Source organism: Pygoscelis adeliae, unplaced genomic scaffold (genome assembly GCF_000699105.1).
Source record: "Pygoscelis adeliae isolate BGI_AS28 unplaced genomic scaffold, ASM69910v1 Scaffold496, whole genome shotgun sequence".
Lineage (NCBI taxonomy): Eukaryota > Metazoa > Chordata > Aves > Sphenisciformes > Spheniscidae > Pygoscelis > Pygoscelis adeliae.
Genome location: NW_008824998.1, coordinates 302,168 through 325,977, shown reverse-complemented (window position 1 = coordinate 325,977; position 23,810 = coordinate 302,168). Strand labels below are relative to the sequence as shown.

At 42.8% G+C, this 23,810-nt stretch overlaps 1 protein-coding gene across 1 annotated transcript in view; it reads left to right on the top strand.

The window, feature by feature from the left end:
- Window positions 1-6,449: 6,449 nt before the first annotated feature.
- The window catches only part of PSMD7 (proteasome (prosome, macropain) 26S subunit, non-ATPase, 7), a 143,327-nt gene continuing 125,966 nt past the window's right edge, over window positions 6,450-23,810 (top strand). Inside the window, exon 1 of the mRNA XM_009326184.1 lies at window positions 6,450-6,610. Coding sequence (XP_009324459.1) covers window positions 6,450-6,610 — 161 coding nt within the window. The remainder of the gene's footprint in view (window positions 6,611-23,810) is intronic.

Here is a 23,810-nt window from a genome sequence, read left to right as displayed (position 1 = left end):
GCCCAGCCGCCCATTTGCATATTCACATCAGCGCCGCTCCCAGATTGCTTAAGCAGCGGAGGAGCGAAGGTGTCTTCTCCACCCACCTTCCCTCCCCGCTCCGCAGAGAACCGGCAATTTATAACCCAAAAGAGAGGGAGAGGGAGCGAGGGGGGACGGGGAGAAGGGGTCGGCGCAAACTGCCTTACCTCCGCGGCTGGCTCCCGCTCTCCGAGGAATTCCCCGTGGTTCCGCCAGAATTTTTTGAGAACCATCCTTCAGGGTTTTTAGTTCTCGCTTTCTCTCCCTTCCTCCTCCTCCTCCTCCTTTTTCCGTGTTGTGACTGGGTTTATAAAAAAAATAAAAAAGACAACTCCATGTTAAGCTAGCGGTCGGGGCATGGTGAAGTCTAGGGCTACAGGGGGAGGGAGGAGAGGAGGGGAGGGTCACAGCTTAATGCCTTACAAAAGGGAACCAAAAGCCTGTATATTTTTTTAATATCCTATACAGAACGCTGGCGCGCATATACATGTAATGCACGCGCACGCAGGGCGGCGTACCTATCGCTAATTAGATTTTTGCCAAAAACTGCCGAGGTTCAGCCTATGACGCAAATGAACGCAATGGCATTCTGAGTTAATGTGCGAACTCCAGCCTCAACCTGCCCCGTGGTTCCCCGGCGCGCACAGGCGCCCAAGGAGGGCTGGGGTTTATGTAGCGTGCAGCACTGCCTGCAATTGCTCCCACAGTGGTGGAGTGTCCAGGTTCAGCCCTAACCACACGTTACCGACTTGGACTATTTCATCGCAACCTTGGTGGTATTCGAGGTGTATTTTTGCACAAATTAATTTCCCTATTTCATAGCTCCAGTCACAGTAGGAAAAAAGGGGGGGCGGGGGGGGGAGAATCACAGTTGTGTCTCCCCTTGCAAATGTCACCAAAGTAGCGTCCCCGTGTTTCGGGACTGGGTATCCAGGAGCGCGGGCCTATTGTTCTAAAAAGACACAGCTTTTGTGAGCCGGTGTAGCGCAGACAGGCTGCCAACAGACTGCATGGGCTCCGAGGAGGAGGAAAATCCCTCGCACCAAACACACCATCGCTGCATGCATCGCATCCGCTTTTTAACAACCTCGCATTAAATGTTTGCTGAAAATATGTGCTGCATACATGTGGCACTTTTTTACAAACGTATCATTACTGTGAATGATTAAGGGCTTCGTTGCTTCCCAGTGCAAGGTCTCGGATCAGATTGCTGACTGATGGCTGAATTCCACTGTACACCTCACAACATGATTTTAGTGAGAGGACCGGGGGAAAAAAATGCACTTTATTAAACATTTTTTTGCATACAGAATATTTAGGAAGGGTCAAATTTATTTTTGCAATTGGCAAAAGCAAATTTGCTCCTAAGCTGAACCGTCGCAGGTCGTGTTTCATCCCAGAGTACATTTTTATGGAGAAGTTATAAACCCCTGAAATATGTGTTGTCTATCAGGAACGCTGGGATGCTCTATCACAGGGGAGAGCAGCACGGGCTGCGCTGCTCTGATGCCGGGGCGACACAAGCAAGCACAGAAGCGGTGTTTGCAAGTGGGTTTGTACAGTAAACACGTGTGTATTTGGTAGCGGAGGGGCTGCGGCGGTGGCGAGGCAGACAATGGGAGCTGGAGGCGAGGAAGGAGCTAAAGGGGGGTCTGCCCGCGCCCCCCCAGCCAGGTTGCGCGGGGAGCGGGGGAAAGCAGGTCACTCCTTATCAACTGGTTAAGCAAACGCCAAAACAAAGAGTGGTTCTTTATTTTGACGAGCTCTTGGCAGACACGCTTTCTTATAAAAAATAATTTCTCTGCCTTTGTTTCTCTTCTTCTCCTTCAAAGACGGTGGGAAGAGCGCTCTTTTGTGTTCACGCCTGCTTCCCAAAGGGAGAAAGGTGATTTTTAAGAATCTGACCACCGAGCATGAGTTACTTGTCCTCCCCCCAAAACAGATTTTGAAAAAAGAGAAAAAAAAATCTTTGACAAGACTCAAAGGGTCCCTGAAATAAAGAAGAAAGAAAAAACATCCAAAACATTAGACACAGAAACATTATATTTCAATATTATCATATGAATTAAATGTAATCCTTGAAGCGACTAGTCCCAGGGGTCACATATTAGGCCATTTTTTTCTTTTTTTTTTATTTAATAGAGGTCATCCAGGCTGAAAAGCAGAACCCAAATGAAAAGCATCTTCAATGTGGTTATAACATGAGCTGCACGAGGTCAGGCAGTGTCTTGTATGGCCTCATAAAAAATACATAACCAGACAGCCTAATAGTATTTCTTTGCATTCATTTTTGGATGGGAACTGGCGGGTGGGGGAGGGGGCTGATGGCGATAGGAACATATAAAAACCCCACATGTACATTTCCATAATGTGCAGCTTTTCATACATTTCAGTGAAGAAAAAACGAACATTCATTTTAAAAGACACTTCGGTTAGCTTGCTTTAAAGGGATGATCCTAAATACGATTTCCGTGGCCCCTAAAAGCAGAGGTAGGGTTTTAGCGTTGCCCTGCGCACATACACAGCTCGCACACGCACACAGGCGCTGCTTTCGGACAGTCATGCTACGGTCATGCTTAATTGGGAGTGCAACCATGTTGGGCTTGCTTTCATTAAATATTTCTAATGCACTTTGTTATTTGTCCATACACAAACACAGCCTGATTAATTTGAATTATTTCTCTTCTGAAAAGAAATACAGATGAACCCCCCCAGTAACATGGTTTCTGCTTTAATTTGCTCTCGCAGGGGAGGGGTTTGCCCACCGCACAGGATTTATGCAGGTTGCAAAGATAAACTGGGTGGGAGAGAGGGCAAGAGAAAGGTAAGGCATAAAGGGGAAGGGGGGGGGGGGGAAAAAAAAAAAAAAGAATTTTGAAAAAAGGGGGGGGGGGGGAGTGTAAATAAAAATAAACAGTGCTAAAAATGCCGGGCGATAAGAGAATCTCTGAATATCGTCTCCCTTCCCCCTCTCCCCAAATATAGCCTGGAGACGGGTGACCCTGCTGGGGAGCGGAGCCGCAGAGGTGACCCGATGCTAACCAGCCTGTTAGAACTAATAAGGTGTGCTCCTAAGCCAGGGGCTGACACTGGGGCATTGTGGAAATAACTCTCCTTGTTATTGCCCATCCTCAGCTTGAAATTTACTGCTCCTTTGCATTATTAAAGAGACAGCTTGCGTGCACTATGGGGGAGAGGCGCTGGGCAGGAGGAATAACTGTGCACGCTTTTTTTAATGTTATGTTTGTGCTCTCTGTAGTCTTTATATTAAGATTCTGAGCACTGAAGCATGCTGGGTTAATAGGTTGTTATTTATTATTTGAACTGTTTTCAAAAATAAAATCTGGTTTAGAAAAATAAAAATTATTTTTTCCTCCATGGCAAACGGTCAGAAACTAGGAAATGCGTGAAACATCCTGGAGAAGGTCAGGCTGTGGCCAGTGGCAGGCCTTGTGGGACCAAACCCTTTCCCAAACATTTTCCAGTAGCGCTGCTTCTCATTTACATCAGATGTTGAGCAGAGCTAAAAAAAAACCCAAAACCCAACATGGTGGATAACAGGGATTACAAGATGGAAACAAAAAAGGACCCGCTGCAACGTGGGTCCATCCTCACAAGGGCAGTGCGAAAGGGTGTCGGACACGGAGCTGTTTTGCATCGCTGGGTTCTCATTAGCTCTTAAAGCAGTTCTGGAGAAAGGCAAAACTCAAAGATAGAGGTGGGTGTAAAAATCTAGTGTTTGCCTCTGTTCCCACAAACTGACCTTCCCGTTCCTCCGACAACCCACCCTCTTCCCACATGAGCTGACTTCCACAATAAAATCAGAATAACGGGTGCAGCTCCCCAGGAGCTGGCGTCCCTGCCGAGGGGCAGGCTGCGAGGGCAGCGCAGCAGCCCCAAGATGTACATTTGCACGTGACAGATCAAATTTTATAGAAAATGAGCTGAGCTGCTCTTTCAGACAATTTTGCCATCTCTGACTCAGTTTTCCTGGGCAGGCATTTTAAACTTGATCTTTGTAAGGGCTGGAGAGTCCGTATCACACACACTCAGGTCATGGGGCAGAGCCCTGCTGCCGCAGCTTCCAGGGGAATACCTATAATAATTAGGACTCAAGTATTATTAATTTTCTGCAGCAAAGCAGCTGACTGCACATTGGAGACATCACTGTGAATAGTGATCAATGATAAATAAAATCCTCAAGGTAAATACAGAATACAGCTTAGCAGCCCACGGCGGACTGGCAGAGCCAAGGGCTGCTTCTGACGGGAGTGAGCCAAGGGGGTCGGTTGGTTTGTTGGTGGTTTGTTATCAGGGATTCCATGAAAGCAGCTACCGGAGGGATTTGAGAGAATTCCTCAGAGAACATGAAAGCCACAGCAATACTTTAGCTGTCCAAGGCAACTGGTTTTTCCTGCATGTTCAGAGACAACCCATTCTTCTAAAAGGTTAATGTGGTCAGCTGCTGGGAAGACCTGGGATGACAGCGGGAATCAGTGCATAGTAATGGGATGAAATACATGTAACTGCCATCATACACGGAAAGAGTATATTGCATCGGTCCTGCACATTCAGGGACCAAAGAGCAGCTCTGAAAGCAGGTGTAATTTGAAAGGAGAACTGGAGCAGCCCAAAACAAAAGACCTGGAGGGAGCAAAGGGCCTCTGCACGTGCGGTGGAGAGGGGTCAGAGGGTGGGGTGGGACACGGGGTCTTCCTTGGCTCGTGCTCTCGGTGGTTTTCACAGGACACGTGCCACGGAGCAGCCTGCGTATCCCATAGCTCCCACACCAGCAGCAGGACCCCAGGCTGAGGTATTTGCCCGTCAGCCCTGGGATGCTGCTGGCACTGCGGGAACCGCATCCCCCAAAGGCTGGGTGGCATGCCTCGGATTGAAACGTGGGGGGGACCCGCGGGCAGAGATCTGCTGGATTCGCTGGTGTGACCCAAAGCTTTGAAAGAGGTATGTCGAGTGCTGCTTCTCACAGGAGGTATCGAAGACCATCAAGTCACTGAAAATGCTTCACGTGTGCATAAGATGATCATTCTGGAATCACAGTCCAATGTCTGAATGTATTTATAACTTCTATTTTAAACTACTCTATCCCGATCACAAAACTAGTAAAAGTGAATGTTGAGCATCAGTGCACAAAGTGAGTTTAAATACAAAATGTCGACATACATTTATGGTAAAAAATTACAAATAAAAAGTATTGCCTCAGAGCAAAGGGATAACTGCCAGTTAAGACAGGGAAATGAAATCCAGATTTTTTGATAGTGCCAAATATAAACGAGGAATTAAAATTGATACCTGGACAAAGAGGCAAACCAGAAGCCTCGCTGACTCCTCCCAGTTATTCCCTTTCTGGCATTCTGATTTTGTGAATCATCAAAAGCAGCCAAACTAGTCCTATCGGCATCTGAACTTACAGATATTCGTAACTCCTCTACGCCCAAAGTATAAAGTTACTTTTATCAAAACACTCTCTTACATGGCTGGACTTGCCTACAATGTATTTGACCATTTTTGCACATATGTATTTTTAATCATATCCCTCCTGTAAGTAATAGTAACAGCAACAAACATGATGGTTCATATTTTGGTTGGAATATCCGAGCATTTTCGGGTAAAATCAAAGGTGTGGAGACTCACAGGACTGTGTTAAGCAGCTCTTGTGCTCAGCCTTCAGGTGGTAAAGCTTAAGTAACGAGAGTATTAGAACCGTGACAACACTCTACTGGATTTAAAAATACAATTTTCAAAACTGATTGCCAAACTCTGATCTCAATAGCATGCCAATTTTTTTCAGCTCTACCAGCTGATCCCATAAAAAGTATTATTTCTTCTTATAAACCCAGGCAAAGTTAGGCATCCATGAGCGGTTTGATTTGAGGGTTTCTAATCCCCTGCAGCTCCCACAGTAACACTCAACATCCTCTTGAACTGACATCAAAAACAGAATTATAAAAACAACAGCCAGAATTATTTCTTAGGTAACCGGACGGTATCAGTTCCATATCTCCCACATAAAGCACAGTGGTGTTTACCCTGCCTCACGTTTCATTCTGTACCTCTTCTTTAAACAGTTTAAAGGATTCTCTTGCCATTTTGGCTTTTCTGGATATCACATTTTATTAATCTAAAATCTGCTTCTCCGGCCTTTCTGATACCTAACATCCTTCCGAGTTTTTGGCTGTGAGGCTGTATTGTCCATACAGCTTTTGTACTGGACAGACAGAAGGTGGAGAAGGTGGAGAAGGTGCCGGTTGTCACCCGTGATTGAATTCGGCTCGGGTTATGACCACATTCAGAATAAGTACGTTCTCATTTCTCAATATATAATTCCATGGATGTGCCCAGCTGCAGATCACAATCAAGCAAATGACCATACCAAAACATGGAGTAGTGAGCCCGTAACAGAATACTCCATGGTCTTCATCTTCAACGGGCAGCCACTGATGGACGAGATGGCAGCATGTGAGAGCCACGATGAAGACCACGAAGGGTTAGGGAATTCCCAGGCTGACTTGTTCACCTGCAGGGCGGACTTGTTCACCGCCAAGCGGCCCAAACAGAAGATGACACCCAGGTAAGGATGCAGGAGGGCGAAGGTTAACAATCTGCCAGGTAGGAAGCCATATTCCTCCACTCCCGTGGAAATAAGGCCTCTCCGTAGAGACCAAGAGACCAACACAGGGCATTAAGATTAGATGAACAAAAGACTGAAGATCTGGCAAGGCTGAGAAAGGTGAAGGCTGGAGATGAGCACCTCTCACCCGGGAAACAAGGGCAGGAAGAGGGGACAAGAGAAGCATGAAGCGGCGGTTGTGGTAACGCAGTCTTCCAGTCTCGGCAGGACCAGTTTCCATACCTCAGAACCGCTGTACGAGCATATCGCAGGGAGCTAACATGCCTGTAGCTACTCTGCACCTCTACTGTCTTGTCCTGCCCTCCTCCTGTTCTCCAAACATAATAGCAACCGACAAACAGCTAAAACTTCTTAAAAAAAAAGAAAATCCTGTAACTAACGTATCCATAACAAATATAAGGGTGCGTTTTAAGGCATTCTTTTGGGAATCAGAATATTAGATTATTTTGTAGAGAACAGGACTTATCTGCTAAATTTTCTAAGCGGTATCATTCTCAGTTATTAAAAAACAGCTCACAAAGCTTTTAGCATCCAAAACTTAATACCTAAATATATGAAGCCTCTGCATGTGTCCTGTTAAAAGTTATGGAGGGGGTTTGGATTTTTGTTAGTTCTCTGGTTTTAGCATAGAACTGTTACAGAAGACCAGCGTCCCCATGGTAAAGATGCTGGGCTTGGTCCAACCTCTGGGCGTGCCACCAGCTGCCTCCTGAGCTGTGGACGGTTGCTTAATACTTCTGTAGAATGAGGACGGTAATTCACCTCTCCCATGACTCATCTGTTGCAGTTACTTAAACTAAAACTCCGCAAGGTAGGGAGTGAAATTTTAGCTCTTCTCAACCCAGTGAATTTTGGCACACACTTCAATAAACAAAAATTGTAGGTTAAACAAGTTCAGGTGTCTATATAGTGAAACACTGATCTTGCCTGTGGTCTCTAAATGCTTTTAGAGTGCTAATAATAAGAATGTGGTGGCATATCCAAGACTACACTGCAGCCACAGAAATGTAAGGTCTTCATTTTCAATCATCTGAATGCTGCCAAAACCATCTATGCACACACGAAAAATACACACCAGCAGCGGTCCAGGTCTGGTAATCATGGAAATGCTACCTCCTCTTCACTTGCAACCAGAGGTACTCCATCATTGTAGAAAACGAAGAGGAGGAAAGTAGAGATCACAACTGCGATTTCAACCCCACAGAGAATTGAATTAGAAGCAGGAGCTGCAGGGAAGATGAGTCCAAATGTAGCTGCCCCGGGGGAAGACTGTGGCACGTAACTCTGGAAAGTGAAAACTGGGAAGCCTCAGGGGGTATTTAAGTATCTGCGCAACCTGCTTAAGGAGAATCATCTTGCTTACAAGAGACTCCTACACGAGTAACCGGCAGTTCGGTGTAGAATAGAGAAGGTCCTGGAGAAGACCCCAGGTTTCAGCCAAAGGACACACAAGTAAGCCTACGGATCATTAAATAAATAGCCAAATCACCACTGGTTACAACTGAGAGTGATATGGAGGAAGACATTTAATTTCTCTCAGTGATGAGACTTGCTCGTTTTTAGGCCTTTTCAGGGAAGATTATTTCACAGCCTAAAAGACTTTGTTGTTAGGGAAAAATGAACGATATTCAAATTTTTGCTAAGGATCATCCTATAACTCTGAGCTGCCATAAGCATGAAAATCTGGTTTCTGAACATTAAAAAAAAAACAACCTCAAGCCCCATAAATGGTCAGTTGTATGCAGAATAATGGCATCAATTTTTTTGTTGCTGTTGCTTAAAAACTTTAGAATCATGTAGTCAATACTGCAATTTAACAATTAAGAGATGGAGTAAGCGTGCTTATCTTTCAAAATCACTTTAAGATCTAAAATATTCTACATCATGTAGATATTAGTGTTATTCTTCTGTTTTCATAAAGGATTTAGGTGTAGTTCTGCACTGTAAATGGTGCAGAGTAATTCTGATTGGATTTCCTTAGCGAGTTGAGGGCTACATTAATAAAAACGAAGGCATGAACTTAAAACATACACAGTTGTAACTCCCCAAGTGACCTTCATCTGGAATAAGGATGTCTTTATTTTATTTAGTTTAGTGGTTCTTAAAGTTAGGACCAAGAGACCGCTACCCAGTGGTGGAATTTCTTTGAGTCACCTTGCATAACCACACAGAACTGACTCATTCATAAATTTTACTGTTTAATGGCATTCTATAGACTACAGTTAAGGAGCCAGTGGTTTAGTTTACAGTATTTTGGAGAAGTTAAACTAACCCAAAAAAGCCAATTATTCCAGATGGAGTGATCCATCAGTGGAACTATACTGGTATAGGAGGTGTAACTTTCCTGTGTAAACAAGTCCTGAACAGCTCAAAGTCCTCCTGAAGCTCAATGGCACTTGTGTTCATAAGTCATTTAAATGCTTTTGAAAACACATGCGTCCATTTTATTCTTGCAACTTCTGACGCTGTTGAAAGATACAGAGAAATAAAAAACTGTAAAAATATCTGGATGACTACTTTTGAGTCCTGACTGTGTTTTGAACCACCCTACAGCTGGTCCCCTCCTGCTCCTTCTCTACCGTGGAGCCTTGCGCTGCCACCCAGAAGCACCAGGCAAAGCAGGAGTGAACTGCTCTATAGGAGGTGGCTTAAAAAACCTGGGATAAGAAAAAACTTTTGCGCGGAAGAGTGTCTTGTGGTGTTGTGTCCCAAACCAAATATAACCACAATAAAAGTCAACCAAAAATCCCATCGCTTCCAACTGAAACACCAACGGGGAGGTAATGCCACCAGCCACAAACTGCTCCCGTGTTTGTATTCATGTCAGTCAACGACCAGCAAGAATTGTGCTATTCAGCATTTGTACGAAACCATGCAATTCAACCTACTTCTTTCTGTCTAAAGCTTGCTCCCCCGCCTCCCGCCGCCCATGCAGTGATTTGATATACATCATATAGGGAATAAACATAAAATCTCTCAAAGAGGAATCAAGAAGGGCATTTTAAGAACAGATAGTCAATTAAGCATTATCTGCAACCCTTGTGCTTACATCTTTAAACAAGAAAGCACAAAAAACATTCCCTTTAAACAGCAGCTTACTTTTATAGGTGCTAGCTGACAAGTCTCATGCACTACTAAATAGATGTTCTTACAAACTAGATGATTATTCCTGGAATTGTAAATACAGAAGGGTGTTGGCACCGTGTCTTTAAAGAAAAATACAAAATATACACACAGCACATACATTCTACTGCATAGTTTATATTTAAGCTAGAAAGTCATGGCATATGGTGAAGTCAGTTTTTATACAAAGACATGGAAATGTATACAAAGAAAAATATTCTCAAAAATAATGCAAAGCTAGATATACTAAAAAACTCCCAAGATGTCTAAAAAAGCTTACTGCACAATTGCATTAAGTAATAATCTTGCAGACCATTTAAAACTCAACTACCCTTTCTAGATGAGGGGGTAATAGCGTAACTTCTTCTGCAACATCCACTTCCATCACAGAGCTCAATCTTAGCAAGCTTTTTTTACCTTCTGAATGGACTAAAATAACAAAAGAAAGTTGACCTTATAAAAAAAGATACTCTGTTTAAAAATGATTGTGTAAATAATTAATAAATACATGTATGCAATTCTTTAAACCTGGTGTCAAATAAGATTGTGCTTGCCTTCCATATCTTTGATTTTTTTTAAATGCCCAGGGAGACGAAGAGCATGCTGGATAAGAATTCCCTATCAATGGCAAATGTTTTATGTTCATTAAACTGAAATAGAATTAGCACAGCTCAGCTGCACTTTGGTGAACTCCTGCTTCCATAAAACTGAGAACTGCAAATAGCTCAAATCGGGTTCCCAGCAATGCGTCCCCCTTGATTCTTGACTGCAATGTCTAAATACGGCATCCGTGACTTCGATTTAGAAGTGGTGATCTTGGAGGAAGAGCTACCCAACTGGCTCCGGCTAATTATAACCGTAAGCTTAAGAGATGTTTTTCTTTCAGGAGAATTATAAACCTCAGTTGGTTTTCAGCGAAACCAAGAATTTTGCCAGGTGAGCTGAACTCGCCTCTCACTCAGTCGATCATAAACCCTGTTTGCGTTTCTGACTCCACTGTCTTTACTCTCTGTAATGCCCCTGGGAAGGAATTATCTCAAATGTTACCATTGCTCTACTTTATATTGTTAGCTAGAGCGCCTCTGCAGGAGTCAAAAATAGCTGGACTCTCAAATAAGATTTTGAATTTAAAAATTTTAATTATTTGAATTAAAATTATTCTCTTCACATTTTTCTACTTCTGCATTTCATTGTTAAATTCAGATTTGAAATTCTATATCTATCCTTGAGAGAACTAATCTGAACTGGTTTGTTAGATACAATATTTGCACTTTAAAATATTGTATACCTGTTACTCGAGATTCAAAATACTCCTCCTCTCTGCCCACACTGCCCAAGACACTTCTCATACAAATATTTTGAGGGGCGAGGGAATACGAACGTTACAGCTCCCACTTCACTGAATCCCAACAGAAACAATCCCGAGACTGTAACTCAATTCATTTGCACGCTGTCGGGACGAGGAACGCGCGTACCTCTGGCATCTCAGAAAGAACAAGTTTAGCAAACATGCGCACTAGCAACCAGAGGTGTTATTTTGGAAGCAACTGAAGACCAATTTGCTTTATTGTTTCTCTCGGTGCATGGTTAAATTATTAGCATATGTAAGCTGAAATGGTAAACTAAATATGAGTTTTATTATCTTTGACAAACATCTTCTCTAATTAATTTGTTGTGGGAAGCAGAAAAGATTACCAAGAGCCAAGCTTTGCTTATATTTTAAAGAAAGGCTTGCCATGACTTCATCAAAAGTAATATAACATAGAAGTTTTTCATCAGTATGGGTTGTTTTTTTCCATTTTGACAACCTACAGAAAAGAAACAAACTCCTGGATATACATTGTTTATTTTTTTCTAATGGTTATAACATATTGTAAGAGTCACTTCATGCTGAGACCTGCTAGTTATCACCTCTCTTTCTTTTATTCTATTAAACAAACCCTGTAATTCAGCAGAAGGCTATTCCCATCAGCCAAAAAGATTAACTAATTAACAGGTTTTTCCTTTGCTAGTTTTATACCCTCCTTTTCTACTCTAAATTTGGGATAGGCCATTCAGAAAGGAGAACGAGTTTTTAGTGAAGGCACTGAAAGCAAAGGATATATGGGTTTAGCACCGAATAATTCACATCTGGAAATCTGAAGCCAGGGCTTCAAGAACTTTCACCTTATATTTAACCTGCTTATGCAGATCACAGTTCCAAAGTACATGTACATGGTATTTCCTAAAGCTACAAAACGCATTGAAAACTGATCATAAGAAAGGATTTAGGAGGAAATCAACCAAAACCACAGAAGAAACATATTAAATGGCCAAAAAGACAATTGGACAATGAAGAAAGGTGGCAACTTCAGCTAAAATGCGTCTCGGTTTATTAACAATGTAAAGTCAGCAATTAAAACAGAAAACCAAGATGACAAATGGAAACAAGGGCAGTAGGTAACAAGTAAAATAAACTAGAAGCTGTGGGCAGCAGAACATGGGTGAGGAAAGCTAAAGATAGCAGAAAAATGGTTACAGAGTTGGGGATATACAGTTTTTGAAGTGTAATAGAAAACATAGAAATCTTAACAATCCCTTAAGACCACAATGAGATGAAGATGGTGAAGCGGAAAATATAAAGTAGAAAACATAGAACTCTTCACAGTTCTGATTCCAAAAGAGGTATTTTGACAAACTTACCAAGGAAGAACCATGAAGCACTTTTAGCAGTTTGGTGGTGATGAGCTGAAGTGAAATTAAACAACTCTTTAGAGCAGGTACGTTCTCCTAAGCCAGCAGCCTCCCGGGACACCAGCGCTGCTGATGTCCATCCTAAGCAGGTCTCTGGGCACACCCAGAAACGAGACCTCATCTCTATTTCTGCCAGTATTCAAAAGCAGATGCAAGTAACAGTATAGCGAGAAGATGTTGGTAATAATATTCAGGTTAAATTAGGAAAGCTAACACGGGATTCAGCTTATTTTAGCAACGGGGAGGGGTATGTGCATACTGGTGCCAGTCAGTTGGTTTTGTGCAAAACAGATGTTCTCAAACACCGGCAGCTGGTTGAGGGGTTGGGAGGCTGTGGAGGGTTTAGCCAGGAGCGGCGGCTGGTGGAGAAGAAAAGGCAGGTGGAGAGAGAACTGATCCCAGAGTGGAAGAGCACAGACCCAGTGTCTGCAGGACTGGTGCTGGACCCAGCGTTGGGCAACAGCTTAAGAATCCTGAAGTTAATAATTTAAAAAAACATCACTGATGGTAAAGATGACACAGAAACGTGTCTTTCACCTTGGGAAAACAAAGATCTGGTGGTGAAGCTGAAGTCAGACAACCCAAATGAGAACCCAAGGACACGTTTCTTACCACGAGGGTGATGAATCTCTGGGAAATGTTAGGGAAGGAGGGGTTGATTCTCCATGTGACATTTTTAATCCCAAATTCAGTGCCTTTGTTGAGCAGAAGCCTCAGTGAAGCTCTAGTTTTGGACTAGAAAAATCAGTAATTGAGAAAAACTCAATGGATAGAGAGGATGTACAGCCCAAGACCCCTCTAGCCTTGAATTCTATGGGGGGGAAATGAAAAAAAAAGAAAGAAAAAGAACAACCCCAAGAATACCCTCAGAGCAGCCTCATCAAGTCAAAAACAACTGTTACACTGACAACATGCTCTCTTGCACTCGGGGTACTTATTTTCCCTGCGCTCACTTGGCAATAAAGTACCACTGGATAAAAATGCAGATTCTGGAGTGTTTACCTGCTTTCTGAAGGGCAAAGTAAGACTTTTAAAATGTTTGTTTCAAAGCACAATTTACAGTGAGGATTTGGGCTGAAACTGCATCCGTACACTGAAGAGGGGATAAAAGGCCCAGCGGGGAAGAAAGCAATAAAAATATCATTGTAATATCCCTAACTCAATAATCAGCTCTCTCCGTAAGGGAGTGGGGTTTGGGCAAAGGGAGCACAAAGCACGTTTCCCTGACGCGGGCGCAGGTTGCACACCAAAGCTCGTTAGAAAAATCAGGCAACACAATATGCACAGCTACTTCGCCGCGGGTTTTTTGCCTTGCTCAGAAGACCCTGCTCAGCCCGGACATTATCCCTGCCCGTATCTCCACTGGTGCCCGCACAAGTCCCTCCCGGCAGGGCTGGCCCCCCGCAGCATCCCGTGGCCGTAGCACCCAGCACCATCCCCACCAAACCCCGCACAGCGCCACAGCGTTCGCGTCCACGGCACCGCCAGCTCCTCGGCTGCCGTGGGGGCTCGGGGGGGGGGGGGACGGGACCCTCGCCCGGCGAGCGCCTGCCACCAGGCAGCTTTTTCATCTGCTGTACCTTAAAACCCCATGACTGAGAGCGCACAGATTTGAATTCATTTTCATCCTTATCAGCTATGTAAGAAACAGAAAAAAGAGAATAGCTTAGGAGCTTTGTGCTCACAGACATCTTACAGGTTGGTTAAGGACACAGACTATTAATGTATGCTGAAATATCTCCTTTTAAATGAAGAAAAAAAGGTGGGGGGCTTTAAAAACAGATTTTAGTGTCCCAATGAAAGCATGACAGCAACAATTTATAATTTTCTGCTGTCCAGTTCCCTCAACATTTCTCTCTTGCCGTGCATTCCTCCTCTCCCTCTCCCCCCACATCCATCCTCCATTTCCCGATAACTTCTCATCATGCTGGCTCGAGCCTCACGTGAAATGGTGGTGTGCGGAGGGAAGAGAGGAAGAAAGGGAGGAAGAAAGGCGCTATGATTGGGAGGGCAGGGGAAAGAGAAAGATTGAGAGAGACAGAGAGAATGTCAAAGCTCAAATCTGGCATTTGCCTATTTAAATTCAATCATGCAGCCCTCGCAGAGCTGGAAATGGATGGCCTGCGTTATGAATTTCTGATCAGACGGCTGATAGGTTATGAGTGGGGACGTAATCCCATTGAGAAAGCCTTTTTTCCCAAGCAAGGGCAAGCAATAACTGCCCTTCAGAGATGGCTCTTTGCTTTGCCCTTTTTATAATTTTTTTCCTTTTCTTTTTTAAAAAAAAGTCAAAATAAGCATTTTTATGATGATAAATGTGTAATAATGATTCATTCTGCCTGCATCTGAAATGGGATATGCCTTTGCAAAGCAGACATGCGCTCAAAATAAACTGCCATATTTTTTCTTTTTTAAACCTAATTAGAATTCTCTCCTTCTCTCAGCTCATTTTGTACCAACACTAGTGATCTAAAAAGAAAGTGAAAGGAATGAACACATGCATTGAGACTGGTATTTTTAATACCCTGCAGGGTTTTTAACATTTTATAGTTTGCCTTTTTTAACATGATGTGTTTACATAAAAGGATACAAAAAAAAATTTTCTTCAAATGGCAAGAACTACTGGCATACAGTAGGGGCAAGCCAGAAATTATTTTAAAAGCTGATGTTTTCTTACTTCTACCCATGTGACATCACTCAGTGTTGCTTCATGTTATAGTGAATTAATCAAAATAGCTGAGGCCACTGAAAGATTTACAGTAGCCAAATTCACCAGTGAGGGAAAGCGTACACAGCAGCACGTTGGTAGTGCCGGGGCCTCGAAGAGCACTCATAACTTCTGTAGTCTTAAAAAGTAGAAAACAAGGAGTTTGCTATTTAAAGTTCAGGATATATGTGCCGAAACAACACCCATCCCAGTTTGCGAGGACTGGAAACAGTCTCAGGGGAGAGGGACATCATCCCAGAACTGCATTAACAGAACAGGGAAGGCACCTGACGTGACTGCGGCTTCTGTAAATAATCAAAAGGGAAAAAACAATGTCTGAAGGCATGGGGGGAGGGAGGGAAGAGCAGAGAAGCATCTCGGTGTTGGTGCTAAGCAGGAACTTGCTCTTGGAGCTGCATCTCTAACGTACTTAAAACAGCAAGGAACATCAGTGAAATACTTTGCATATGCGAGTACTTTGGAAAAGAAAGTACTGGAGACCATGGCTGTCCCCACCAGCCGGTATCATTCATGTAATGGAAACCTAATGGTGGGGGAACCCAATTACCTATGTGTGCTTATTGTTTAATTACAGCAGAAGCCCAGGAAAGATTTAAAACATAAAGCTAAGTCCTTGTTTCATCATTTCAGCTGAGTACCAGCTATGAGCTGACTTCGGTTTGCCATGAGGCTCTCACTTGCTCCCCTCTCCTTCCCCCCTGCCACCCATCCCTATCCGTGAAGAACTCATAGCCACTAAGTTCAAATCCTCCAGGATCTGAGCAGGGAAGCCTTTGTGTTTCTCACTGGCAAGCCATCAGCTTGATATCTGTCCTCGGCAAACGGCTAGAAACCTCCTAAAACCAGGATCAGAGGTGTGCCAGTGAAATGGCTGGCTGGGAAAACACCACCTCGTTCCCGTGGGGAAAGCTAAGCCATGAGCTAATGGAGACAGGACAGCAGCAACCACCTTCTATGTGCAGCTCGTAGCTCATCTTTTCTGCAGCTGCACCTTTTCATTTATAGATGCACATTTCAGTGCCAGCAGTATTCTCAAAGAAGATGGTAAAAACATGAGTTACTATTATGCTTCTTTTGATACAAGAGATTTGCTGTGATTTGATGACTCCGTGGTGTCTTACACGAAGTTAGGTGAGAATACAGCAAAATCCCGCGGTCACAAGTTAGCACCTCCACGGAGGGCGTCATGTCCATAGGCAAATTGTGACTGCAGAAATGCTGTGCACAACCTTTCCACTTCGGTTCCTGTTTCATACATATTTTTCCCTACTAATGTACTCACATATCAACAAATCACCTTAAGTAAGCAAAGAGATTTTTTAATTGCTAAGTGGTTCCCAAATGAGAGCTTCAGGGCTGACAGCAGTCAGGCTGAAGCAGTTTCAGGCAGGTCTGGGGAGGACTGATGCGCAGTCACCACCGACAGAAAACCCAACGCATGGCAGAAAGAACATGAGACAAATCACATGCCACATCACTGCGTTTCCTCTCTGATTTAAGCCAAAGGTTGCTGTTAACATAAAACAAAATGTGCTGTCTATTGGTTCGTATGGTGCCACGACTGCCTTGGAAATAGAAATGGAAACTGAAACCCAGGCTGTGATGTCTATATGGCATTTCTACGAGTTCTTCTAGGTTTGTTGGATTCATTCCCAGATGTGGCTTTTGCTTTTTTAAAGTTGTAATATGCCAGAATACCTCGAGACAAGTGAGCACCTAAGGCTATCGGTGTCTTAAAGGAGGTCGTAGTTTGCAACTAGGGCTCTGTGAAATTCAAGTGCTCGGTTTGTGGAAAGCATGACACCAAAGAGAGTCCCCTGTGAGCTCTAATTTAGCAACCACCTCCCGTCAGTCAGGAGCTGAAGCCAACTTTATAATGCAACTACTTCAGAATAGCAAGGCTGTCAAAAAAAGTACAGACTTTCCATGTTTTTCCTCATTTTGCTCAAATCGTGGATCATCAGCTAAGAAACAGAGCATGATGGGGAGCCTCTCAGACGTGCTTGGCCAAAGCACCATGTCCTCCCTGCGGTCCAGCTGCACCCCATGTAACACCCCACCTCTCCTGCACCGCCCTGCCGGCAGCCTGCAAGGGACAGCACGGACCGACACGGGAGACCTTACGACATCTCCTTACACAACAGTTCTTTCTTTTTCTCTTTTAATATATTAAACTGTGTTAAATTTGCCTGTGTTAAATTGCCAAAGCTATAGGCACGAAGGGAAAACTGAAAAAAAGTTATAAAGTGATTTTCTACCCTGCTGACAACGTCATAACTGCAAACAGTTTTGAAATTTTGCACCACAAAATGAGGGTCCCACGAAACCCCTGCACTGCAAACGTCTTGTGTATTTTTCCTGAGGAACACAAAAAGCTGATGAACCAAGTGGTTTCCTACTCTCACATGCTCCAAATGGTTAATTTTGTTCAGTATCCTCGCACTGAAATGGGCAAGAAACCTCGCAGCTGATAATTATGAAATAACGTGGCCACAGGGGAGTTCCCTCCCCATCACCACTGGTTAGGGATTGTCTTATGTCCTGGAGCAGTAGAATTTTGATTATTTAATTGAAAATATATATATTAGCATGGATGTTCTCGTTAGCCATAAAACAAAATATCTAATATTTTCAATCTTGTTGCATCAACATCTTGTGGCAATGAATTCCAAGGGCTAAAAGCACATTATATGAAAACGTCATTGTTCAAATTTGCCACCTTTCAGTGTCACTGCGTGGATTCTTGCATTAGGAAAAAAGAAAACAAAAAGGAAGGGGTGGGAACAAATAACTGCCTATTTGCCTTCTTTATCTCTTTTTATGTCATATGCAGAATAAAAAATTTGCTTTAACTGAGGTAGAAAAGTATTGTCAATTATCCAGCATATCACATAATTTCTTTTCAATTAAAGCTTCTAAAAAACTCTATCTTCCATTACAACATCTTAAAGCCAAGAGTTGATATTCTCCTTCAGTTCACAGGACTGATCAGTTCCCAATGACCAAGTAAAAATCCAGAAAGATTTTTTTTTTTTATTATCTGTGTTCTAATCAAATACAGGAGTTCCTAAGCTGGTGATTACAACAGCTGCCACTTGTACTTGCAATATCTGCTTTACACATTTATTTGATAAATCAAAAATAGAGGTTAGCTAAAGAAGCAAACCTACAATAATAAAGCATCTTCTTGCAAAAAGCTTTTAGTGGTTTCTTTAACTTATCATTAAATTTAAACTCATTTTTCCTAGTTTTCACTTCTGCAGTTAATAACTTTTATATAGCAATCCTATAATTACATTAACAAAAAAGTAAATTTCCCCCATTTCTCACAGCATTACTAGTATTACAGCATTAATGGTATATTAACCAGTAAAACCGCAAATTAAGTCAACTTATCTTCCACTGATAGGGCATGAATTTGTAATTTAGGCGGGTTTGAAGTTTTCAGTGGTTTTTAAACTATTATCAAGCTTCTGCTTTTCCCAGTGTAACAGTAAAACCCACACAGGAGTCATTTTCACATTCTAATCACCATACAGCACTTTTTATTTGTTTCCTGAAATGCAGCAAACACGGGAAGTCGATTCCAGTGGAGAGCGAAACAAGACGTTTGGCTCTGGACACGAGGACGCATCAGGGAGACTTGGTGGCACGCTGAGAGACAGTCAATGACCAGCGCCAGTGGTAGGCTTCTCCAGAAAAGATTTCTGATACGTGTTTTTCTCTAAGCATGACCTTCTTAGCCAGTGCACACCCTCAATATTTTGGTCATGTCCATCATATGGTTATCCTCAAACTCACGTGCTACAGAACATGTCAGTGGAAGCACCACGTCTGCCGGCAAGTTCAGTCCCGGGCAACCAAGTCAAAGCTATTAGTGCAGAAGAGCGTGTGGGACATCTGTTTCAGGCCCACCTATGCACACACCACCACACACCCACACCACCAGCCTCAAGCACACACACAGCTACAGAATTGAGTCAATAATCTGCTAACGAAGAGGCAGGGGAAGCGTTTGTGAGCATCTGCCTTGGCTCCGGTGCCCCTAGACTCAGCACCCGCAGCTGTAGCCCTCACATCCCACGGTGGGGTGGGATCCTCACCCAACCTTCAGGGCTACCGAGCCAAGGAGGAGAGGGACAACACAAACTCGGGATAAAATGAACAGATTTCAATAATAACTTTAACAGTCAAAAATATATCTTTGGAATATTAGATTTATGCAGTGGGAAGGAACCATCAAAAATGTTCCATTTCAGAAAAATAAAGGCTTACTGAGCTAGTGAAGCACAACAGAAACACTCAGTGATAAAGGACATCACAGCCTTTTATAAACTGAACCGGTGGTTTCCCAGATTTAATATGCATGAACAGTGCATGTGAGTCCTCTTAAATCCAAGTACCAAACCCTGCCTGTTTAATAAATCTCACCAGTACTCCACTATTAGACAGGGGATTAAAACTAATCTATCAATCCCAAAACCAAGCACAGAGTGGATTAAAATGCAAAACACATGAGGGTATGAAGATGCTTAATGCTAAATAACAAACATTTCAATCACAGAAATCATTTTTATCTTCTTGTTTATGCTAAGTAGATACTATTAGGCTTAATATCTGTATTAACACAAGTAGGGGAAGAAACAGTTTTAAGGAGACCTAAATACTTGAATGCTACTGTATTGCTTGCAAGCAGAAGCTCTCTTGTTGAAAGTGAGTACACCATGGCGTTTAAAATAATTGTTTACTCTTTAAGGCCAGCTCAATGGTGCTTGACCTTTTTCTATTTTTTTAACCCAAAGCAATGCACCCATAGGATCTTAAGAAAGACAGAATTCAAACCTGTTATTTGCATCATAATATCTGAATATCACATTACCCCCAACACTGGCGTTGTCACAAATGTTAGTCTCATACCCTGATGTTCAGTGCAGCTTGTCAATGAACTGCGGTTTGGGGTGGGTTTTGTTGCTTTTTTTTAAAGAGTAAATGAAAGAGAGCTCATCCCACCATGGTATAAATATAATAAGCAAAGACGTGGAGAGAAGTGTGGAACTGTGTTTGCCTGTATGAAACAGGGGAATGACTAAATGTGACTCACACAACGGCTCCCAGTTCACCCAATAATTCACTTTATCATTGTCACTCCAAATTCACAGCAACGGGATGATGCCCCTTTCTGGCATTGTACGTGAGCAGCATGAAGTTACACATCTATATCTGCATTTGTCCATCTGCCTTGCGGAGATAAGGATTTGGGAGTGTTGCACCCAGCTGTGGTAGGAGAAGGTACTCTGTATGTTCCTTCATGACTTTCTGAGTGCTGGGAAATGCCCAATGTTTGCCTGAATTCATTTGAAAGCATCCAAAACCTGCAGAACTGGACCTTATTCCTCGGTATCTGAGCAAAAACTAACCACTGAATCTATGAGTAATCATATGATTTGATATGAAATAATATCCACCGGGGATCTGTTTGAGGTCACCATCACCCTCATTTCACTTGTAGGCATATCAGGTTGTGAACTGATGTCTGCAGATGTGAAAGCTGGTGCATTAACCCAGTGGTATTATCACCAGCAGAATGTATAATGAGGAGAGCGAGAGCGGCTGGTTTGCACATGAGGATGGATAATGTCACACAAGTTCAGGCTATCTAGCTGGAGAGGAAAATTTGGCGACACGGAAAAAAAAAAAGAAAATCCAACCCCCGCCCTCGCCTCCGCAGCACTGACTTACGATGATGGTTATTTGTCTGTGGGGTCTTGCTTTTGGTGTGGCAAGAGGCTATGGTGCTATTTCAGCTGAAAAATGCAGTAAAGTTGTACTATTCTTGTTTATCTTTGCATTGGTGGCTAAACATTTTTTCTGAAGTGTTGTCATTCAGTAGCCACTGAAGTCCTTCCACAGCAGTGTACATCCTTAATGGAAAGCATGAAATAAAGAGAGAAGCATACTATTTTTTCTGAGGGTTGAGACAGTTAAATAACAGATTTATGCTGTCCTAATCTCTTAATTTTAGCAGAAGTCACAAATTCAGGAAAAGAAAAAGGGAAGGTAGCAGCAGTTTGATAGTTTCTACATGAATTGAAAACATCGGTATTTTATTTCACAATAAAGTAACAAACACAAAACAGCAAGCACACCCTCTCAGCTCATCTGTTTGACAGTTATGTTGCGTATCTGACTACAGCTCAATTCTTACCTGACGTTACCCTCCACACTGCCTGTGTCTGCGTCATCTTAACACAAAGCATAAGCATCCCGTTTATGTGTATCGACAAGCTAACAGAAAAAAGCATGACCGTCTAATTTCACAAATGAAGGAATATACATAAGCAGCTCTTATCCCTTTCCCTCTCCCCTAAGGAAACTGCTGCACCTCTCACCTGGCTTCGGGAGCCAACTACAGACAAGGCTGTGCTCGCTGTCCTCCTTGTCCCCCTCCAGATACACCCCAAACCTTTACTCTGCCCCTTCTCCCGTTGTGATCAGCATCCCTTCCCAGTGACTGTCACTCCCCAAATGCCCAGAGTGGTTCAATTCTGTTATTTAAAGGCATTTTCATTTTCCCCACTTAATATAACACTCAACACCAAAGGTGCTGAGAAGGAGGTGAGAAGTCAGGATCATTACAAGTAAACAGCTCATGGTTGTTAGCAAAAGATGTACAAAATAAATTAATGACATTATCATCAGTAATTGTGGAAGCACTCATCAAAATGCCATTTGGAGAGAGGAAATACCTTTGACAATGGTAAAATACCCAGAAAAAAAATTAGTCTGTGGCAGCATAGGGCTCAAATAAAGAGCCCATGGGCAGAAGGAGGGGAAGGACAAATGGTGCAAATGCTTCGGAGTGCAGAAACTATTTGAACCTGCATAGCAGCTCTGTATCAGCTGGAGTTATCTAAAGCTCCACTCTGCTTCTCCCAGTCAGTTCCCAGTGGTAAACAGGCAGTAGCTGTTGTTGTTATTTCCCCTTTTACGGCCTTTCCTCAGAAGAAAAACCTTGCAGCTGGCAAGCATAGACTAGAATAGAATAGAATAGAATAGTTCTGTTGGAAGGGAACTACAATGATCATCTGGTCCAAGCTACCAGGTGCAACCTGAATGACTGGGGCAGATATGCCCATGTGCAACTCAGGTCCAGTACCGAGACTTTAACTTACTCTAAAACATAAAAAAAGTCTGTAGCGTAAGTACTTGTGTCTGTTAAACAGCTATATACATCTTTCAGTCTCCAGCTTTCACCTTTGTGCTTCCAACTTTCATCGTTGTGCTTCCTATGCCCTCGTGCCGTGCTGTACGAGGCCAGGCAGATATTGCACAGCCTTTGCAACCACGTTGTTCGGGGACCAGCTGCACCGTCTGTGCATTTTGGGTAAGACTGCTATTAAAACACATCGCCGTTCAGAAATCATCTGTAGCATTCGCGTGACCTGGATCAGCCCACCCCGAACTGGGGTCCCTCTCCCCAGCCAGGGCTGCCCTAGAACAAAGGGGGGCTAACGGGACGCTGCGCTGTTGTTCGGCAGATCAGAGCGGGTGGAAGTGTGGAGAGGTTTATAAGATTAATTCTTATCTCTCTGGCCAGTGGGTCAAGTCAGAACCGTCATTCAACGAACTCTATATATAATCCCCCTTTATTACTTTCAATCAAACTAAGTGTCTGCAATCTGCAGTATGGTTACTAATTTATTGAAAGAAATTACTTGTAGAGCTTGATTATATAATAGACAAAATATAAAATAGTCTGGGTAAGCATCCATTAAGTTTTTACATATCTCATTGCATAGCAAAGCTTCTTCAGCCTCGCGGCATTAGCACCCAGCAGCTGTTCAGTGGGTGAAAATTCACAGAAAGAAGTGGACATTACGCTTGTCCACTTCCTCATTAAAATAAGAGAAAAAGAAATGTGATTAGGGTTATATTTGGTATCAAATCTAAAAAATTTGCTGTTTGCAAATATTTAACAAATGCATTTTGTGAGAAATCAAATTTCTAGTGTATTCTGGTTAATGGAATTCTGCTGCAGCCCCTGGACAAAACAATGTAAAGCTGCCTGGATTGTGGAAATCATTCTCCGCCAGTGATGGATAATATAGCATGAGGTTTTGCTTGGTTTGATTAATTTCAGAATATTGCAGAGAAGCTGCATAATCCCTAAGATAGCAGAGAAAAGAAGGAAGACATGATGAAGTAGGATAAAAGCACGTAGTAATGAAGCACAGACTGTTTCATATATTATAGAAAAGCTCACAAACTCATGTTTTTTTGGCAAGTAGCAACCACAATAAGGGGCAACGCTGGAATGCACTTTTGCTTATGCAATTATATTATATGATCTGAGCAGGGGTATTTTGAAAGCAAAACCTGCTAAACATTTCCACGGCTATGACTGGAGACAGAACAGAAATAGAAAATGCACGTTTCCTTTTTTCTGTTCACAACGGCCGTTATTTATACAAGTACTGAATATGGAAAAGGCTCTGACAAATTTACAGTGGTGTTTGGATGGATGAAGATGACGAATGATGGATGAGGGAGGCAGAG